The sequence below is a fragment of the Lissotriton vulgaris genome, chromosome 2_1 (genome assembly GCF_964263255.1).
Source record: "Lissotriton vulgaris chromosome 2_1, aLisVul1.2, whole genome shotgun sequence".
Classification (NCBI taxonomy): domain Eukaryota; kingdom Metazoa; phylum Chordata; class Amphibia; order Caudata; family Salamandridae; genus Lissotriton; species Lissotriton vulgaris.
This window is the reverse complement of record NC_141687.1, coordinates 962,579,872-962,597,311: the sequence shown is the minus strand read 5'-3', so window position 1 is coordinate 962,597,311 and position 17,440 is coordinate 962,579,872. Positions and strand designations below refer to the sequence as shown.

At 48.7% G+C, this 17,440-nt stretch overlaps 1 protein-coding gene across 1 annotated transcript in view; it reads right to left on the bottom strand.

The window, feature by feature from the left end:
• Positions 1-1,709: 1,709 nt before the first annotated feature.
• LOC147731490 (uncharacterized) overlaps positions 1,710-17,440 on the bottom strand; it is a 93,024-nt gene continuing 77,293 nt past the window's right edge. Inside the window, exon 4 of the mRNA XM_086956542.1 lies at positions 1,710-1,777. Coding sequence (XP_086812668.1) covers positions 1,759-1,777 — 19 coding nt within the window. The 3' untranslated portion in view covers positions 1,710-1,758. The remainder of the gene's footprint in view (positions 1,778-17,440) is intronic.

Genomic DNA, 17,440 nt, shown 5'->3' with positions numbered 1-17,440 from the left:
GTGAACCCGTGAATCGAGTAGGCACCGGAGCGAGAATTGTCGAGTCCATGGACATTTTAGGACTCAAGACCCCGCTGAGCCGGGAATTGAACCCTGGTCCCGGGCTGACCTCTGCTTCCAGGTCTGCCTCCTCTAACCAGTGAGCCACACTTCTCCAGAATATAGGAACTACACTACACTCTATAGAGTAGTCTGTTAATAAACAATTGAACTTTCTTCACTGCCAACTGACTGATGATTTGGTAATTACGCATTGGATGAGCTGGGGGTAAGTACAGCTCGATAGGTGATTTTATTTGCAATAGGTCAGTTGGCGACTCTGGTGGGACTCTGTGTTGGGGTCGTCCTCCCGTAATCGGGCTGAACAGGACAAAAAGGGTTACTTTTGATCGAGGGGGTGGACTGACCAGAAATTTGGATTTCCTCCGCTCTCGCGATCCGAGAGCCTCTGCTGCTAGTGGCCCCTCGCCTGAGTCCTACGGGCAAAACCCGGGAGCTGACCGTGTTGGTCTACGATAGTTGGTAGTGGAGAAATCACAATCATACCTGTGCGCACAAGGTGAGTGAATCGTCTTGTTGTTGGTCGGAGCAGTGATTTTTTTTGGGACAGTTAACTGTTTTGGATTTGGTGGTCGGTGGACCACAGAGAACTTTCGGAGGTCTGACGGGGCAGCATTGCGGCTGCACGGGTAGACGCTCCACGGGCTTGACTGGTGAATAATAGAGATATCGACCGGACGCCTTGGTGTGGCTCGCGTGGTGCACACCCGGCTGCTCTTGGAAATGCCTGTAGTTACGTCTGGGTAGCCCTTGGACATATCTGGAGCGATGCTAAGGCAACGGGCTTAGTCAGAATAGTCCAATGGGTGAACCAGGGGGGCTGCAGGATGGTCCATAGGTCGGTCTGTGGTTAATTCCTGTGCGGTGGTCTCTTGGTAGTCTCTGGACTGCCTGATTTTGGTATTTGTTGGTCTGGACATCAGAATTGATTAAAGTTCTCCATGAACGGGAGTCGACATGCTCCATTCCTTTGGTTTGGAAAAGACATGTCAAATTGAAAAATCTTTTTGTTGTATGTTCCCGTTTTGTATTGCTTTGTATTGTCTTGTCTGTACCTTTGAATGAATTGGACCGAAAGTATGAACATGGCCATGTTTGAGAGATTGTTTTCCTGAATGAAATTTGTCAGTGAGTGAGAACGACAAAATGCTGTGTTTCAGTAAATTGTGTTTTGGATGTGGTTGCCGAAAGGGTATGCGATTAGATGAAAGTCAGCCTGCTGCTCCGGAGGGAAGTCAGAGTCATGATGTGTATTGTAAGCATGGTATTACACCCCTTTGTTTAATACCTTATGGGATAAGTATACAAAGGATAATGTGGAATTACAATGGTCCTTAATTTGAGAACAACAAGGACCCCCCATGATTGAGAATTGATATAATTCCTAGGACAGGGAAAAACAGATTGTATGTAACATTCCTAGGCAATTACAACAGCAGCATAGGACTAAAGGTAGCAAGAATAGGAGACATAAAAAATACACTCTATTATAAGCCTATATTGTATTTTAATAAGCTTTCATATTACAATCATAGATCATATACAACATAATACATATTAATAAATATACAATAAAGTTAAAAATATCATCTTATGAAACAACAATATATCAAAATATCAATTAAAAACACATAATTAATACACAAAGTGGCAGTTAATGTAGTCGATGCGCGTTTCGGCGTTAAAGGAACGCCTTCTTCAGGAGCCACAAACAATTCTGAAATACATAATAAAAGATAAAAAAAAGAAAATAGGACTTCATTGTTCTAGTTTATGCAATATTCATCATACAGAAAATACACATCATCAAATTCATTTACTTTACATATGTAATAACAAAAGTCCACCTATGAAGCAAACCTATTCCTATACTGTTAAGATAATGAATATATAATAAACAAATAACTCAACATTAAGATGCAATATCTGAGCAGTCACATTTCACATTGGTCTGAGTGAAAAGGAGATATTAGTAAGTTTACTGGTAATCATAAACGTAATAAAATATGGGATAACCCAAGTTTATGATACCTAAATGCAAAATGCAGAGAACATGAAACCAATTAGTACAATTGTAAAGTAACCAGTCATATATATCCCAGTGGACCGTGTTTTAAGGTTTTGTACATATAGCATCCATAAAGGGAACACAAAGCCATGCGTGTATCTTAGTGTAAAATTACCTTAAAAAGACGAAGGCATCTTTAATCTTATTAGCCTATAAATAAATGGCAAATAGGGTATAATTTACCAAAATCGGACTAAATACAGTTTCCAATAATGAAAGAATGGACTGATCAACGTGTTCGAGATATTAAACAACGTCATGCACTTTGAAAATAATGCGGTCACGATGAATTCCGTAATGTTCAAAAAGCTCCCAAGATAAAGTGCTCAAGATACAGCGACGGCTCGTGGAGGGAGTTACGGTGGGGCAGGAGGGTGGGGAGGGGGAGGGGCAGGGTGGAGGTTGCTAAAAACCGGCATATGGATAATTGCAGGTAAGTAAACAATTTAATTAATAAAACGAATTTCGTAGTGCGCCTTGCATCGCAAAATGCAATGCAGTGCGAGCTACGAAATTCGTTTTATTAAGTAAATTGTTTACTTACCTGCAACTATCCATATGCCGGTTTTTAGCAACCTCCGCCCTGCCCCTCCCCCTCCCCACCCTCCTGCCCCACCGTAACTCCCTCCACGAGCCGTCGCTGTCAAGATATACGAATCTAGAAGGATGAATAAACACACCAAGTAGTAACATTAACATTTTAGTGTACAGCGACGGCTCGTGGAGGGAGTTACGGTGGGGCAGGAGGGTGGGGAGGGGGAGGGGCAGGGCGGAGGTTGCTAAAAACCGGCATATGGATAGTTGCAGGTAAGTAAACAATTTAATTAATAAAACGAATTTCGTAGCTCGCACTGCATTGCATTTTGCGATGCAAGGCGCACTACGAAATTCGTTTTATTAATTAAATTGTTTACTTACCTGCAATTATCCATATGCCGGTTTTTAGCAACCAATCCATATGCCGGTTTTTAGCAACCTCCGCCCTGCCCCTCCCCCTCCCCACCCTCCTGCCCCACCGTAACTCCCTCCACGAGCCGTCGCTGTACACTAAAATCTTAATGTTACTACTTGGTGTGTTTATTCATCCTTCTAGATTCGTATATCTTGACAGCGACGGCTCGTGGAGGGAGTTACGGTGGGGCAGGAGGGTGGGGAGGGGGAGGGGCAGGGCGGAGGTTGCTAAAAACCGGCATATGGATAGTTGCAGGTAAGTAAACAATTTAATTAATAAAACGAATTTCGTAGCTCGCACTGCATTGCATTTTGCGATGCAAGGCGCACTACGAAATTCGTTTTATTAATTAAATTGTTTACTTACCTGCAATTATCCATATGCCGGTTTTTAGCAACGGCGCTCCTGGGGGAGGCAGACGTGCTGGAAGCTGCGGGACGGACCGAGCGGAGCAGAGGCCTGAGGCAGGGGATCGTTGGAGCTGATCCAGGCACAGCGGGAGCACCCCGTGACTGGGGGCTAATGTGAGTGGCGCCCCTCCCCCTCCCGCTACCCCGATCACTGGTGCACAGACCTGGCATCTGGCTGCTCCCCTCCCAGGCGCCGGCGCTACTGACCTGTGGGGCTGCTCGCCGGCGGAACGGCTGGAGCTGGGCTGGCTGGCGGGACCGGCGACAATAGTGGTGCTTGCTCTCCCGGCCGTAGAGAGCTGAGAAGGACGGCGGACGCCACAGATTGAAAGGCGGCCACCCCCTTGGGCTCGGGCTAGATCTCCTACGGGCCCTGAACGTCCCCAGGGGGCGGCCGGTGTTGGGACTGCTCGGTGCGTGTGGTAAACGGCGGCGGGATCCGCCCGGCTGGAGGTCCTGAGGCATTGGGCTGGAGAAGCGGGGGACTGTGAACAGTGCAAGCTGCAAAACACGCGGCGGGGCGCTGGATTGCGCAGTGCGCACGATTGGCCCTGAATTACTCCTGCCTGCTCCTTTTGGAAGTGCGCACTGTGTTGTTGCCCTGACCCTTGCGGTCTCTCGAGGCGCTATGTGAGTGCTGGTGGCGCTACGCAGTCTACAGCCGGGGATCAGAGGTAGGCGGCTGTGCGCAGAAGGGGGACTGAGAGTGTACTACGGGAGGCTGGCTCTGTGGAGGTGCTTGCTGGCCCCATTGTCATATACCACCGAATAGCGCCGGGGGCGCCTGGCGCGGAGCGGACAGTGGAGTCGCCACAGTGAACTGTATTAGCTAGAGGAGGCCCGAGTGGCGCATTTTTTCATAATCAAGATGGCCGCGCTGGGGGCTGGCTTCGCTGTGCCACAGGGGCAAGATGGCGGGATTGCCTTGGCTCAGGGTGGCGGTGCTCAGCCCACACTGGAGACCACGCCGCAGGACCTGCGGCTGAACCAGCGACTTGACGCCATACTGGAGGCGATTGCTGCTACAAAGGAAACGCTGCATCAGGACATTGCGCAGGTGGCGACGGGGCTGGGCCTACTGAGGGCAGATCACGCTAAGCTCTCTGATAGAGTGAAATCAAATGAACAACTGCTTCAGGACCTGAAACCGGCGGTGGTCACCGCGGAACATAAATTGACGGACATCATAGGCCGTCTGGCGCTCCTGGAGCGAAGGGCGGAGGATGCGGAAAGCCGGAACCGGAGGAACAACGTGCGGGTGGTGGGGCTTCCGGAGAAAATTGAGAAGGGTGATGCGGTGTCGTATATGGAGGACTGGTTCAGAACAGTTGTGGCGCCGGAGGGTCTGTCCCCTTTCTTCTCCCTGGAAAGAGCGCGGTGGGGCAGGAGGGTGGGGAGGGGGAGGGGCAGGGCGGAGGTTGCTAAAAACCGGCATATGGATAGTTGCAGGTAAGTAAACAATTTAATTAATAAAACGAATTTCGTAGCTCGCACTGCATTGCATTGCATTGCATTGCGTCCCCCTTCTTCTCCCTGGAAAGAGCGCATAGAGTGCCTGCCAAACCACCCCTGGAAGGTCGACCGCCTCGGCCGATGGTGGTCAAATTGCAGCACTATAAGGACCGTGATCTGTTGATTCAGAGGGCAAGATCCCAGGGCCCCTTCCAGGTGGATAATAACAATGTCACGATCTTCCCGGACTACACGCAGGAGGTTCAGAAGAGTAGAGCGTCCTTCTTATCGGTGAAGAAGGAGTTGAGGGAGGAGGGGATCCAATACTCTTTGCTTTTCCCTGCTAAGCTGAGAGTGATCCTTGATGACAGGACCCACTTTTTTCAAACTCCCGACGAGGCATGGTCATGGCTTGAAAGTTATCGTGCGGGGACGGACCGTGCACACAGAAACAGCAGGGATCAGCAGAAGCCAGTCCGGCTCAGAAAATCAAAGCGCATCCGCTCCCGGAATAAGCTTAAGAGGGCCGAGCAGGACACGCAAATACCGGCCGACAGGAGGGGTGCGTTGTTGGCTACAGCAACCATTACAGGGTCGCAGCAGGAGAAAACGTCTGGAAGATCGGATTCCGAGGAAGAGGCAGAGAAGACCGGAGGGGACGACTCTGATGTGGGGGGTGCGAAGGGGCCAGTGGTCACGCCACAGACTGCGGATGGCTTGTTTAACGAGTGAGGCCTGTGACTAATGAACAATTCCGGGGTGCCTGTCGGCACGGACTCTCCAGGTCTTTATCGGCCTGCCAGGTATGGGGCGGTATGAGCAGTTTGGGACTGTGGGCGCGGGGTGGTAGCTCTGCCGCCCTGGTTTGGTGCTCCATAGCCCCCTCAGGGCCCTTACGGCCTTCTGTGGTGTCGACCACAGGTTAGTAGGATGTGTGGGGTGTTACAGGTTTGGAACGGGGCTGAAGCTGGGTTATTAGGTCCTGTCCTGGGGAGGGGGGTTTGGGGAGTTCTGGGGAATGTTTTGGAGGGGGTGTACAATTGCTGCAATGCGGGGGTTAATTGGTGGCTAGTACCACTGTGTCGGAAAGCTCTTCATGGGGACGTTACCTAACTTGAAATGTGTTACATGGAATGTTCGAGGTATTCGCACGATGGTGAAGCGTCATAAGGTGCATGCCTACTTGGTTCGGAGGGGTGTTCAGATTGCAATGCTTCAGGAAACTCACCTGACTAAGAAGGAGTGTGGGGCTTTACAGAAGAGGTGGCGGGGTCAGGTCTTTGGCACGACATACTCAGCATTCGCTAGAGGGGTGTTGATATGGATACGGGCGGGCACGCCATTTCAAGTTACGAGTCAGCGGGTGGATCCCGAGGGTAGATATGTGGTGGTGGAAGGGCGTCTCTATGGTAGGGAGGTGGTGCTGTGTAACATATATGCCCCCAATGCTGATCAAGCTCATTTCTTTGAGGGTTTATCACGCTCGCTGGCTTATTTTTTAGTGGGCCCTATCTTACTGGCCGGAGATTTTAACTCCATTTCTGATGTGATATTAGATAGGTCTCACCCGCCACTAGTAGACTCCCCGGTACGCCGCCTAGCAACCCAAAGGAGGGAATGGCAGGAAAGGTGGGGTTTGGTAGATGTGTGGAGGGCACAACATCCTGAGATCAGAGACTATTCTTATTTTTCCACGCTGCACGACCTACATGTCAGGCTAGACTCGGTGCTATGTGGGGGCTCCCTGGTGAGTGCAGTGACTCATTCTGAGTACCTGACTAGGACCATTTCAGATCATAATCCCTTGTTGATCTCCATGCAGTGGCAACAGGTGAGATCGGCAGTTCCATCATGGCGACTGCGTCCGGATACATTGGAGGACCCGGTGTTTAGTGACATGATACGACAAGGTATTGACTGCTATTTTGCAGAAAATGGAGGTTCGGCCACGACTAGGTCGATTGAATGGGATGCGATGAAAGTAGTGATGAGAGGGGTATGCATGGGTAGGTTTTCAAATGCGAGAAAGACTGTTTTGAGTGACCTTGCGAAAGCGGAAGAGGCGTTGAGGGGATTGGAGCTGAGAAGGCCTGAGCGGCCAGAGTTACAGGAGTGACTGATGCAGGCTAAAGAGGCAGTGGCGACTGAGACGGAAAGACTGCGGTGCTATGATTACAAGTTGTATGTTGTTAAGATACATGAGGAGCGGGATAAAGTGGGCACGCTGCTTGCCAAGCTAGCTGACCCAGGACCTAGGGGGTGCCCGGTCATGAGTATAAGACGCGAGGATGGTGAGGTAGTTTTTTCTCAATCAGCGGTACTGGCGCGCTTCCAGTCCTACTATACAGGATTATACGAACGCCACCTGGAGGCTGAGACCTCAGAGATAGGAGAATATCTAGACCCGATCCCCTTACCGACAGTGGATATCGAGGAGGCGAAGGACCTAGGGGGCCCCATCACTTTGGCCGAGATACGGGGGGCGAATAAACACATTGCGCGGAATAAAACACCAGGGGTGGACGGGTTGCCGATAGAATTCTACGCCAAATTCGTGGATATACTGGCGCCTAGACTGTTGACGGTGTACGCGGAGGCGAGACAGGTGGGGTGCTAACCTGAGTCCATGAGGGAGGCACTGGTGGTCCCGCTGCTGAAGCCGGGAAGGGATGCGTTGGACGGGACTTCTTACCGCCCGTTGTCAATGCTGACGGTGGACTATAAGATCTTGAGCCGCATCCTGGCTACCAGGCTCATGCCGCTGATGACCACCCTGGTACATAGGGATCAAGCGGGATTCATCCCAACTAGGAACACCTCGATGAATATTCGTCGTTTGGTCCGAGTCATGGATGGTGCTGCAACATCATTCCGGGATCCAGTGGTTTTAGCAGTTGATATCGAAAAGGCGTTCGATAGCCTAGAATGGGACTACTTGGATGGAGTGCTGCTGAAGTTTGGGGTTGGAGAGGGATTCCGGAGTTGGACGAGGGTGCTTTATTCATCGGCGAGGGCGCGGGTGCGATTGGGACCCATAGTGTCTACGGCTTATCCGGTCTGTAGGGGAACGCGACAGGGCTGTTCGCTGTCTCCTCTGCTATTTGCTTTGGCGATGGAGCCGTTGGCAGCTCAGGCACGTTCTGGCGCTGTGTACAACGGGATAGCGCAGGGGCCTGAGTCGCACTACATATCGCTATACGCCGATGATCTGTTGTTGTACCTGGCGGATCCTGGGCGAGCTCTAGAGGGGGCGGTAGACATGCTGGGTAGATTCGGGCGGCTGTCAGGCCTCAGGGTGAACTGAACCAATACCTGTATATTCCCGCTGCGGAAGAGTACGCTCTGCCCACAACTTACCAGAGAGGTGGTGTGGGAACCCTCCTGTTTCACCTACTTAGGGGTGCGAATCTACCATGAGGCCACGGATCTCTTGGAGGGGAACGTGGAGCGCTGCATTCGTGCGCTGAAGGGTTGCATGGACTTCTGGGCCTCCCTCCCATTGTCCGTGTTGGGTCGGGTGGCACTGCTGAAGATGGTAGCACTCCCGCGGCTACTTTATTATTTTAGAACACTAGCGATATGGATCCCGCAGAAGCTCTTTAGAGACCTGAAGACATTGTTGACCGGCTTCCTCTGGGGCCACGGATGGCGCAGGGTAGCACTGCATACTCTGACTAGGCCCAAGCTCAAAGGGGGGATGGCCGTCCCCGACTTTGAATTATATTATTTGGCAGCGCAACTCCAAATATTAACGCAGAATGTGGCCAGAGAATTCCGGGGCCCTGACCATGACCGGGGGATTGGCGTTCACAGACATGTTTTGTCCTATATCATTATGCAGCAGAAACTGGACGTGAGGGACCTCACAATGGAGGAAAAGACGCTTAAATTGTGTTGGGATAGGAGTCTGAAGAGAGCAGGAAAAGGCCGGCCATATGCGCCGGAGATACCGCTGGGAATGCTGACTGCGCTACCCCATGGGGGCGATTGGTCCCAATTGTTGATGTGGGAGGAGCTGGGCTTGCAGATGGTGGGAGACCTTTATATTGATGGGGTGTTGATCCCGTATCAGGTGTTACAGGAGCAATTTGGCTTGCCAGATGGAACCTTCCTACTGCATGCGGCGGTGGTGGTTGCGATGCAGCGGTATTGGGGGGGCGGACTGACTGAGCCGGAGGTGACCATGGCATGCCAGTACGTGGTAATGGCAGCGGGCACCGTTAAGGCAGTGACTTGTCTCCATACCAGACTGTTGAATGAGGGACTGGAGCCCTTGCTGGCGCTAAAGTCGGGATGGGAGGTCAGTATAGGCAAACCCATACCGGATACCGTCTGGAGCCAAGTGTTGCGTCGGACCTGGAAGGGAACGAGGAACGCGTGATTTCAGCAGGTGCATTTTTTCATTGTCCATAGGGCGTACTTGACCCCGGAAAGGTTGCGATGGCACTTCCAGGTGCTTGACGCCGTGTGCCCGCGGTGCGTGGCACCGGAAGTAGATCTCGATCACCTACTGTGGGGGTGCCCGAAATTGGGGGAGTATTGGCCGTAAGTGGGGGAACTCCTGAATGCTGTCACTGATAGGGAGGTAGACTTTGATATGGCGGCGTGCCTGCTCCTTTGGTTCCCGCATACTAGGAAGACTAAAATAACGAGCAAATTTATTGATTTGGGGATCATGCTGGCACAACGCGAAATCACTTGGCATTGGAAGTCCAAAGAAGGCCCGTCAGTGAGGAGGTGGAGGAATGAGCTGTTGAAGTGGTCGGGGTGCGAGAGTGTGATCAGGATGCGTCAGGCCACTAGGACTGGCAACGAGACATGCCTGGAGCTGGCAAGGTCCTGGGAGTTAGTGGTTCAAGCGTTGCGTGACTACATGACTGATGATGCAGAGGGAGAGTAGAGAGGGGAGAGTATTCCATGTGGATTGAATGTTGGTATGCAGATCCTGATAGGTGGCGTACCTCAGCGCTGGGACGGATTGTGGGTGCCCGCATTAGCAACAGTTGGGGGGGGGGGGGGGGGGTGTTTGTTGGGCACCTGGTTCGGCATCGTGGAGCAATCTATTAGATCTAGATGGGCCTGGAAGGGGGTGAACAGGAATTGATGGGAGCGAACAAAGATGCAATCTGGGGATCGACGGTGCGAGAGGGGGGGGCGGGTGTTGAGGGGTAAAAGCAGATACTATACGACATAACCGACCTGATGCCCCGAGAGGGCACACACTGAGGCATCGACCGGGGAACGAGAATTGAAGCGCCGCCCAGCCTCCGGGATGTGGGCTACTTGGCTGTGTAATGTGTTTCTGTAATATTACCTGTTGGGATGCTGCAAGTGTACTGGTTGGTCTATTGAGTAATCTTGTTTCTAATTCTGCAATAAAAATATATTTAAAAAAAAAAAAGTGGCAGAAGGAAGCAAAGCGTAGACGCATTAGGGAAGAAAAATTATGTAAAACCAAAGCAAGAAAAACGATTACACAAAAAGGTATTGCATATGATAAAAGTCAGACTGAGACGAATATTGATTGCATGAACAGACAGTTTAGGCTACAGGTAGATAAAAGCTACGTGACTCGGAAAGAGCCAGAGGATGAATTGAAAGATTTGCTCGATACTAGGCCCCCTCCTCCGTATACCCCTCTGCACGTGTATCCTGCTGTCCCTTTAATTTCAGACGCAGTTCCGTTTGGTTGAGCCTCTGCAGTAACCCTACACTCCGCCCCTATGGGAACTTCTCTCGTTCCATCTACCGCAGCGGGGGAAACGGCTACTCTGATTCCTGATGCATTATCTCCCTCTATCAGGTCCTCTATTATCCTATCCCCTCCAACTCCAGTTTTGACTTCGCAATCAGCAAGCACAACCCCTGCTTTGATAGATTTGACTCCTTCTCGCGCTCCAGGGGATCTCGGTGCATGGAGGTTATATACGTGGGTATCAATAGGGTTTGATGAGAAAGAATTGGTTACGAATCAAGCGTCCCAGTGGATGCGAAATCCTATATATACAGTCACTGACATATGGAGTGCTATGAGAGATTATGAGCCTGTGATGCAGCAATATGCATTAGAACACATGGCTAATCGACTTATTTCCATGTGGGAACAGTGTTTCCCAGATGGAAGAGCCCCTCAAGTGATATATGATATTATGGATCGAGCTCATAAGTTTGAACTGAGTCCAGAGGATGTGTATAGGAATGTTGAAATTTTCGGTGAATACCGAGGGAGAATGTTATTGAAATGTCCAAATTGGGATTCCCAGCATCCTAAGCTGGAAGTACATCCCATTTATCATAGTGAAATACCTGAAATACGAAACGATCATAATGTGGTTATAAGAGCTCGCGTGGAAGCACGATTCCAGGAACAATGGGTCTACACTCCTTGGAAAAGAAGTGAGGTCCTTTCTCTAAAATCACAGCTTCCCGATCCCCGAAAAAACCCTCCGGCTTATTATAAAGAGCTGACGGAAGCTGCTTCTTCGGCTATCATGACTTTAGCTGATGTAGAGTTGTTCTTTGGTCTTTTGGTTGCGATAGATGTGTGGCGCCAAGTGCATGACCAGGATCATGTCGCTGACTTGGGAGGAACTTGGGAACAGTTCAAAGACTGGGACAAGGACCGAAAACCGGGTGATAAACCCCGAGCGGAAATAAAGGATCTACCAGCTAAAATAATTACTTACATGGATTCTTTGATTCCGCCTCGCAAAGTAGATTGGGATAAGTTGACAGCATGTAGCAGAAAAAGGAGGAGAGTGTTTCGAATTTCTTCACTAGATTTGAAGGGGTATTTATCGATTTTAGTGGTCAGGATCTATCAACGGAAAGCGGCATTCGATTGTTTGTTAATCGGTTTGTAAATAACATATTGCCTGAGGTTTCTGCGCGGTTGCAAGCTGCCGAAAGCACTTGGACTACCTCTACGCCTTCGGTAATACTGAGCATGGCTCAGTGTTACAAGCATAGAGAGAATGAAAGTAAGGATAAAATAGAGAAGAAAGCTAAAGATCTGAAAACACGAGTATTGATGCAGCAAGTCGTTAGAGGATGAGGAAGAGAGAGAGGCGGTAGAGGATTCACCCCAAAAGGGGTGGGAAGCGGATGAGGCGGAGGTCTGGCTGTTACTTTAGAAATAAACCAATGTGCTTATTGAAACAGGAAGGGCATTGGCGAGCTCAGTTCCCACTGTTGTTGGCTCAGAATGGGGCTGTGAGAAGGAGAGGGAGAGGTCAAGGCGGTACCGACCGGAGTGACATGCGAAGGGAAGAAGTGGCCCGTAGTAATTCAGAGAAAAATTGTTTTGACAACCAAAAAGGTAGGCAGTAATATAACGAAGACTGCATATGAGGGGGAACAGATGGGTATATATATGCATAGGACAGCCATGGACAGAGTGGGGGCCAAGTGTCTGTACCCGTCGATCAGCAAGGACCATGTGTGAGAGGGTATTTGATGGGAACTTCTGAGGACTTCTTGATTGATACGGGTGTGATGAATAGTTCCATTGCTCGTTCACTGGTCCCAGGGGCTGCTCTGTCCGGCAAAATAATGTTTTAGTAGGATTCTCTGGAGTCCTGGTGGTGAGCTCATTTCGAAACCTATCCCGTTTACTATCGGTCCGGTCACAGTGGACTCTCTGTTTTTGCTAACTTCGCATTGCGGGGAGAATTTACTAGGACTGGACCTGTTGAAAAGGTTGAATGCTAAGATCCATTGTTCTCCCAATGGTGTCTATTTAACTATACACTCTCCTGACAAACCAAACCGACAGTGTTTTGCTAAAAATGACCCACTCCCTCCGGAGCTGGCCGCTGCCCCTTCTACGTTGTGGGCAACCGGAGATGCAGATGTTGGTCTTTTGAACATTCCGCCTATTTCTGTTACTCTGAAACCGCATGCAAAGTTGCCCCGGATACCACAGTATAAAATCTCACCGGCTGGTGAACAAGCTTTGCTTTCCATCATTCAAGATTTGATTGACAAAGGTGTAGTAGAAGAAACTGCTGCCAATGTTTGTAATAGCCCAATTTTACCGATCTTAAAAAAGGCTCCCACTGATAACGATTCTGAACATATCGATAAATATCGTTTTGTGATCGACTTGCGGGAGGTTAACAAGATTGTAGTGCCCCAGTACCCTGTGGTGTCGGACATTACTACCATACTCACTATGATTGCTCCGACTGCTACATATTTCTCAGTTATTGATTTAAAGAATGCTTTCTTTAGCATTCCTATTCATCCCGATAGCCGACAAATATTCGGCTTCTTATTATCTGGTCGCAGCTTCAGATCTTGTTGTGCTCCTCAAGGATACACAGAGAGTCCTAGCATATACAGTCAAGCTCATAAAGCTGCATTAGATGAATTGATTTTTCCCCCAGGAAATGTGCTCCTGCAGTATGTCGATGACCTACTGGCAGCCTCCGATACTGAGGAAGGTTGCAAAGAAGCCACAGTCAAATTGTTACACCATTTGGCAGCTAATGCCAATAAAGTGTCCCTCTCCAAATTTCAATATTGTCGACAGGAGGTGACATATCTTGGTCATCTACTGTCGAAAGTGGGGAGGAGATTAACCCCTGAGCGTATTTCTACCATTTCTAACATGTCTGTACCTCGTACTGAACGTGATGTTCGTGCTTTTCTAAGCATATCTTCTTACTGTCGCCAATGGATTCCTAATTACTTTCTTCTTGCTAAGCCTCTACTGCATTTAACCACTAAAGATATGCATGAACCCCTCCCCTGGACTGATGAATGTCAGCAAGCTTTTGATTCCTTGAAATCTGCGCTTTGTTCTGCACCAGTCTTGGGTACTCCTGACTACCAAAAACCTTTTGTGCTTTATGTACACGAGGTGGACAGTTATTTGCTTTCTGTGTTAACAGAAGGATTTGGAGGTAAGCCGAGACCTTGTGCTTATTTTTCAGCAATATTGGATAATGTTGCACGAGCACGTCCTAGGTTTCTAAGGGCCACGGCTGCGGTAGCGGTGGCCATCCGACAATCGGAAGGGCTGGTTCTAAATTCTGACCTCACAGTGATGGTACCGCACACTGTGATGTGTTATTGAATAAAACGAAGACCCAGCGCCTTACAAGTGCACGTCTTACTGGATACAAATCGACTTTGTTTGCTCTCCATATTACATTTAAAAGTTGTGCCACTCTGAACCCCGCCACGTTACTACCCCTCCCTTCTGGCGAAGAAAATAATGACGTGCATGATTGCATATTTCGGACTGAAGAAGAGAGGAAGGGACGGGTGGACCTCACAGACATTTCTCTATTTGACCCTCAAGGAGAATTGTATGTGGATAGCTCTGGTTTCAAGTTAGCAGATGGCACCACGACAGCTGCACAGGCCATTATAACCCTTTGCACAGTAGTTGAGACTTCCCGAATGCCCTATCAATCAGCCCAGGCTGCTGAGTTAGTGGCACTATTACGGGCCTGTGAATTGAGTCAAGGGTTGAGGCTAAACATTTACACAGACAGCCAATTCGCCTTTGGCCTGGCCCATAGTTTCGGGTGGTTGTGGGCAGAAAGAGGTTTCCTCACTTCTCATGGGCAACAAATGCAACATGGCCCTTTGATTCTGCGATTGCTGACCGCAATAACATTACCTAAGATGGTGGCCGTGGTGAAATGTAGTGCTCACAAAGCGGTGGTAGATGAAGTTAGTGAGGGTAATGCTTTTGCCGATCAAATAGCTAAGGAAACAGCCCAGTCCAAAATGACCCCAATGTTTGTGACTAAATCTGCTAGGTGGGTGGTAGACTCAGAAATGTTTGATGGAAAGTGTCTGAGAAATACAAAAAGAAGCTACCCCTGCCGAACTGACCTACTGGGAAAAGGAGGTGGGAAGGTTGGATGAGAATAACTGTTGGGTTGATTTGACTGAGAAACAAAGATGGTTATTACCCAATGCATTAGTGAACGCTGTTAGTGACTATGGCCCATGGCCAGCACACGTTGGTGCAAAGGGAATCTGTGCACTATTCAATCCCGTGTAGAATAATCCAAATATCTCAAAGACAGCTGCATATTTGGTCCGATATTGCATGATTTGTTTGCAACATAATCTGGGAGGAACGGAACCTGTCCTTAGCGGAAACTTTGCACCACCTACCCTGCCTTTTGAAGTACTCCAAATGGATTACCTTACATAGGAAGTGGGTTAACAATTTGAAGTATGTTTTGGTCATGGTATGTGCTTTTAGTAAATGGGTGGCCCGACCAAGGAGAACACTTCTTTGGCAACAGCAAAAGCCTTCATTAAAGAGGTTTTTCCCCGCTATGGATTGCCTCGGGTGATCTGGACAGATAACTGGGGACATTTTAATGCAGAACTTGTAAAGGATGCTTGTAATGGGCTACAGATTAAACAGAAATTTCATGTAGCTCGACATCCACAATCTGCAGGGTTAGTGGAAAAATAGAATGGAATACTGAAATTGAAAATGGCTAAAATACAGGAAACTACGAAACTGAAATGGCCTGACACCCTACCATTAGCCTCATGTCAGTAAGAATTACCCCTCATTCCCGAACAGGACTGTCACCTTATAAGGTTGTCTTTGGACGACCAGCGAATGTCTGGAGGGTGCCAAGACCTAGGTCATTTCGGGACATTGAATATCCAATGTTGACAGATTACTTGTATGCGCTGACTAAAGATCTTCGTTCCATTCATCAGCAGGTATCAGCAGTGTTGCAGCCCCTGCCAGAGGGTCCAGGACATCGTTTGGAACCTGGCCAGTGGGTACTGGTCAAGAACTATCAGCGAGACTCCAGCCTGGCTCCCAGATGATCTAAACCGCACCAAGTTCTTCTGGCCACACGAACCGCGGTGAAAGTGGATGGAAAGAGACATTGGATCCATGTCTCTCATGTAAAGCGGATACTGCTGCCGCTTCCTGTTGATCAGCAGCTTCCAGAAGGAATTTTGACCCAGGAGAATGAGCGAGCCACTTGCTTTGTTCCTTTTTCTGACGCCCAGGAAGTTGAAGGAGGGCAAGAAGAAGGAGTTTCAGGAGCAGACGAGGTATTGCCATCTGCTTCAGCAATTGCCCCGAAATCTGTTGTTTCTACAGTTGATCGACAAGCTCTTGATATTCCAGTGGTGGCGGAAGCATCTTCTCCTGTTTTGTTTGCTGATCAGGAAACGCCTGGCCATGTGTGTTACAACCTGCGGCCCAGAAAACAACGCGGTACCCCAGATGAAGCTGGTAGGAGACGGGAAAGACTTGAGTGAAAGGGTTTGTTAGAACCCTCTCTGGGGTACTGAGCGAGACACTGGACTGAACTCGTTAAGAGCTAGGAACACTGGTATTGGTCTATTCAGAAAGAAAGACTCAGAGGCAGTCAAGAGGCCCAGGTTGTATTTTTCTTCAAGGGTTGTGTATGGATATAACCCCAATGAGAGGATCTGTTTGCATTATTTTGAGATGAACGATAGGAGCCTGCCTGTGAGGCTCTAGACGGATACAGGAAAGAAGAACCCTCTGACAGGTTGGACTGTTTTGCCCGAGTTTATTTTTGGACTTCTAGCTAGCATGTATCCCTTTGCCCAGTTTGTCCCTGAGGAGGAACGTCTGTTTGTACCACGTCATCGCCCTGTGTATATGCCAGTATTTTCCAGTTGGAGTCGAAATGTTAAAATTGCCTTTGTTGTAACTGTAGCGAATTTGTTTGTAATTATGATGGGAGTGTTCTTTTATTTAGAATTTCATCATCCAATGCATACTGTTTTAGGAACTACTACCCCAGCCCCAGAACATATGTTTTTTACTTTGGCCCTCATAAGGAACGACATTGTCAGACCTATACTAAAAATGTATTTGTTGAAATGCTTCACCAAACTCATAGAGCAACTAACACTACAAATTGTTGGGTATGTGGGCTGTTACCTTCAGTAATGCATAAGCATGATTTGTTCATATCCTTGCCCTTGTCCTACTTAGGGAGTTGTGAGGCCTGGTTCAAATTATTGTCCGCTATGTACATGCATTATACTGTAGACCCCAAACAATACTCTGAAGAAGACTATACCATGATTTTAGCATATATAGAAGTACATCAAGGTTTTGACCCAGAAGGTGGGATGGATATTTGATATTTGATATTTATGGAAATTTGTAAAGCGCGGCTATCGCTCCGGGAGGAGCATCTTGGCGCTGAGCATGCAGAAGATGGAAACGAGGTAATAAGATAGATCATATAGTTGCTAGGACTGAGGTATCAGATTGCTGGAACACCCAAGTTTTCAGAAGTTTCCTGAAGTGGGGTTCAGTTTCAACTAGCCTGAGATTAACAGGGAGGCCGTTCCAGCCTCTGGCAGCTAGGAAGGAAAAGGTTTTTCCCCCCTTGGTTTTTAACTTGAATCTTGGAATTGTAACAAGATTGGTTCCTGAAGATCTTAAACAGCGTGTGGGATTGTAGTAAGTGAAACGTTTGGAAAAGTAGAGGGGACCTGTTTTCCTAGTAGCTT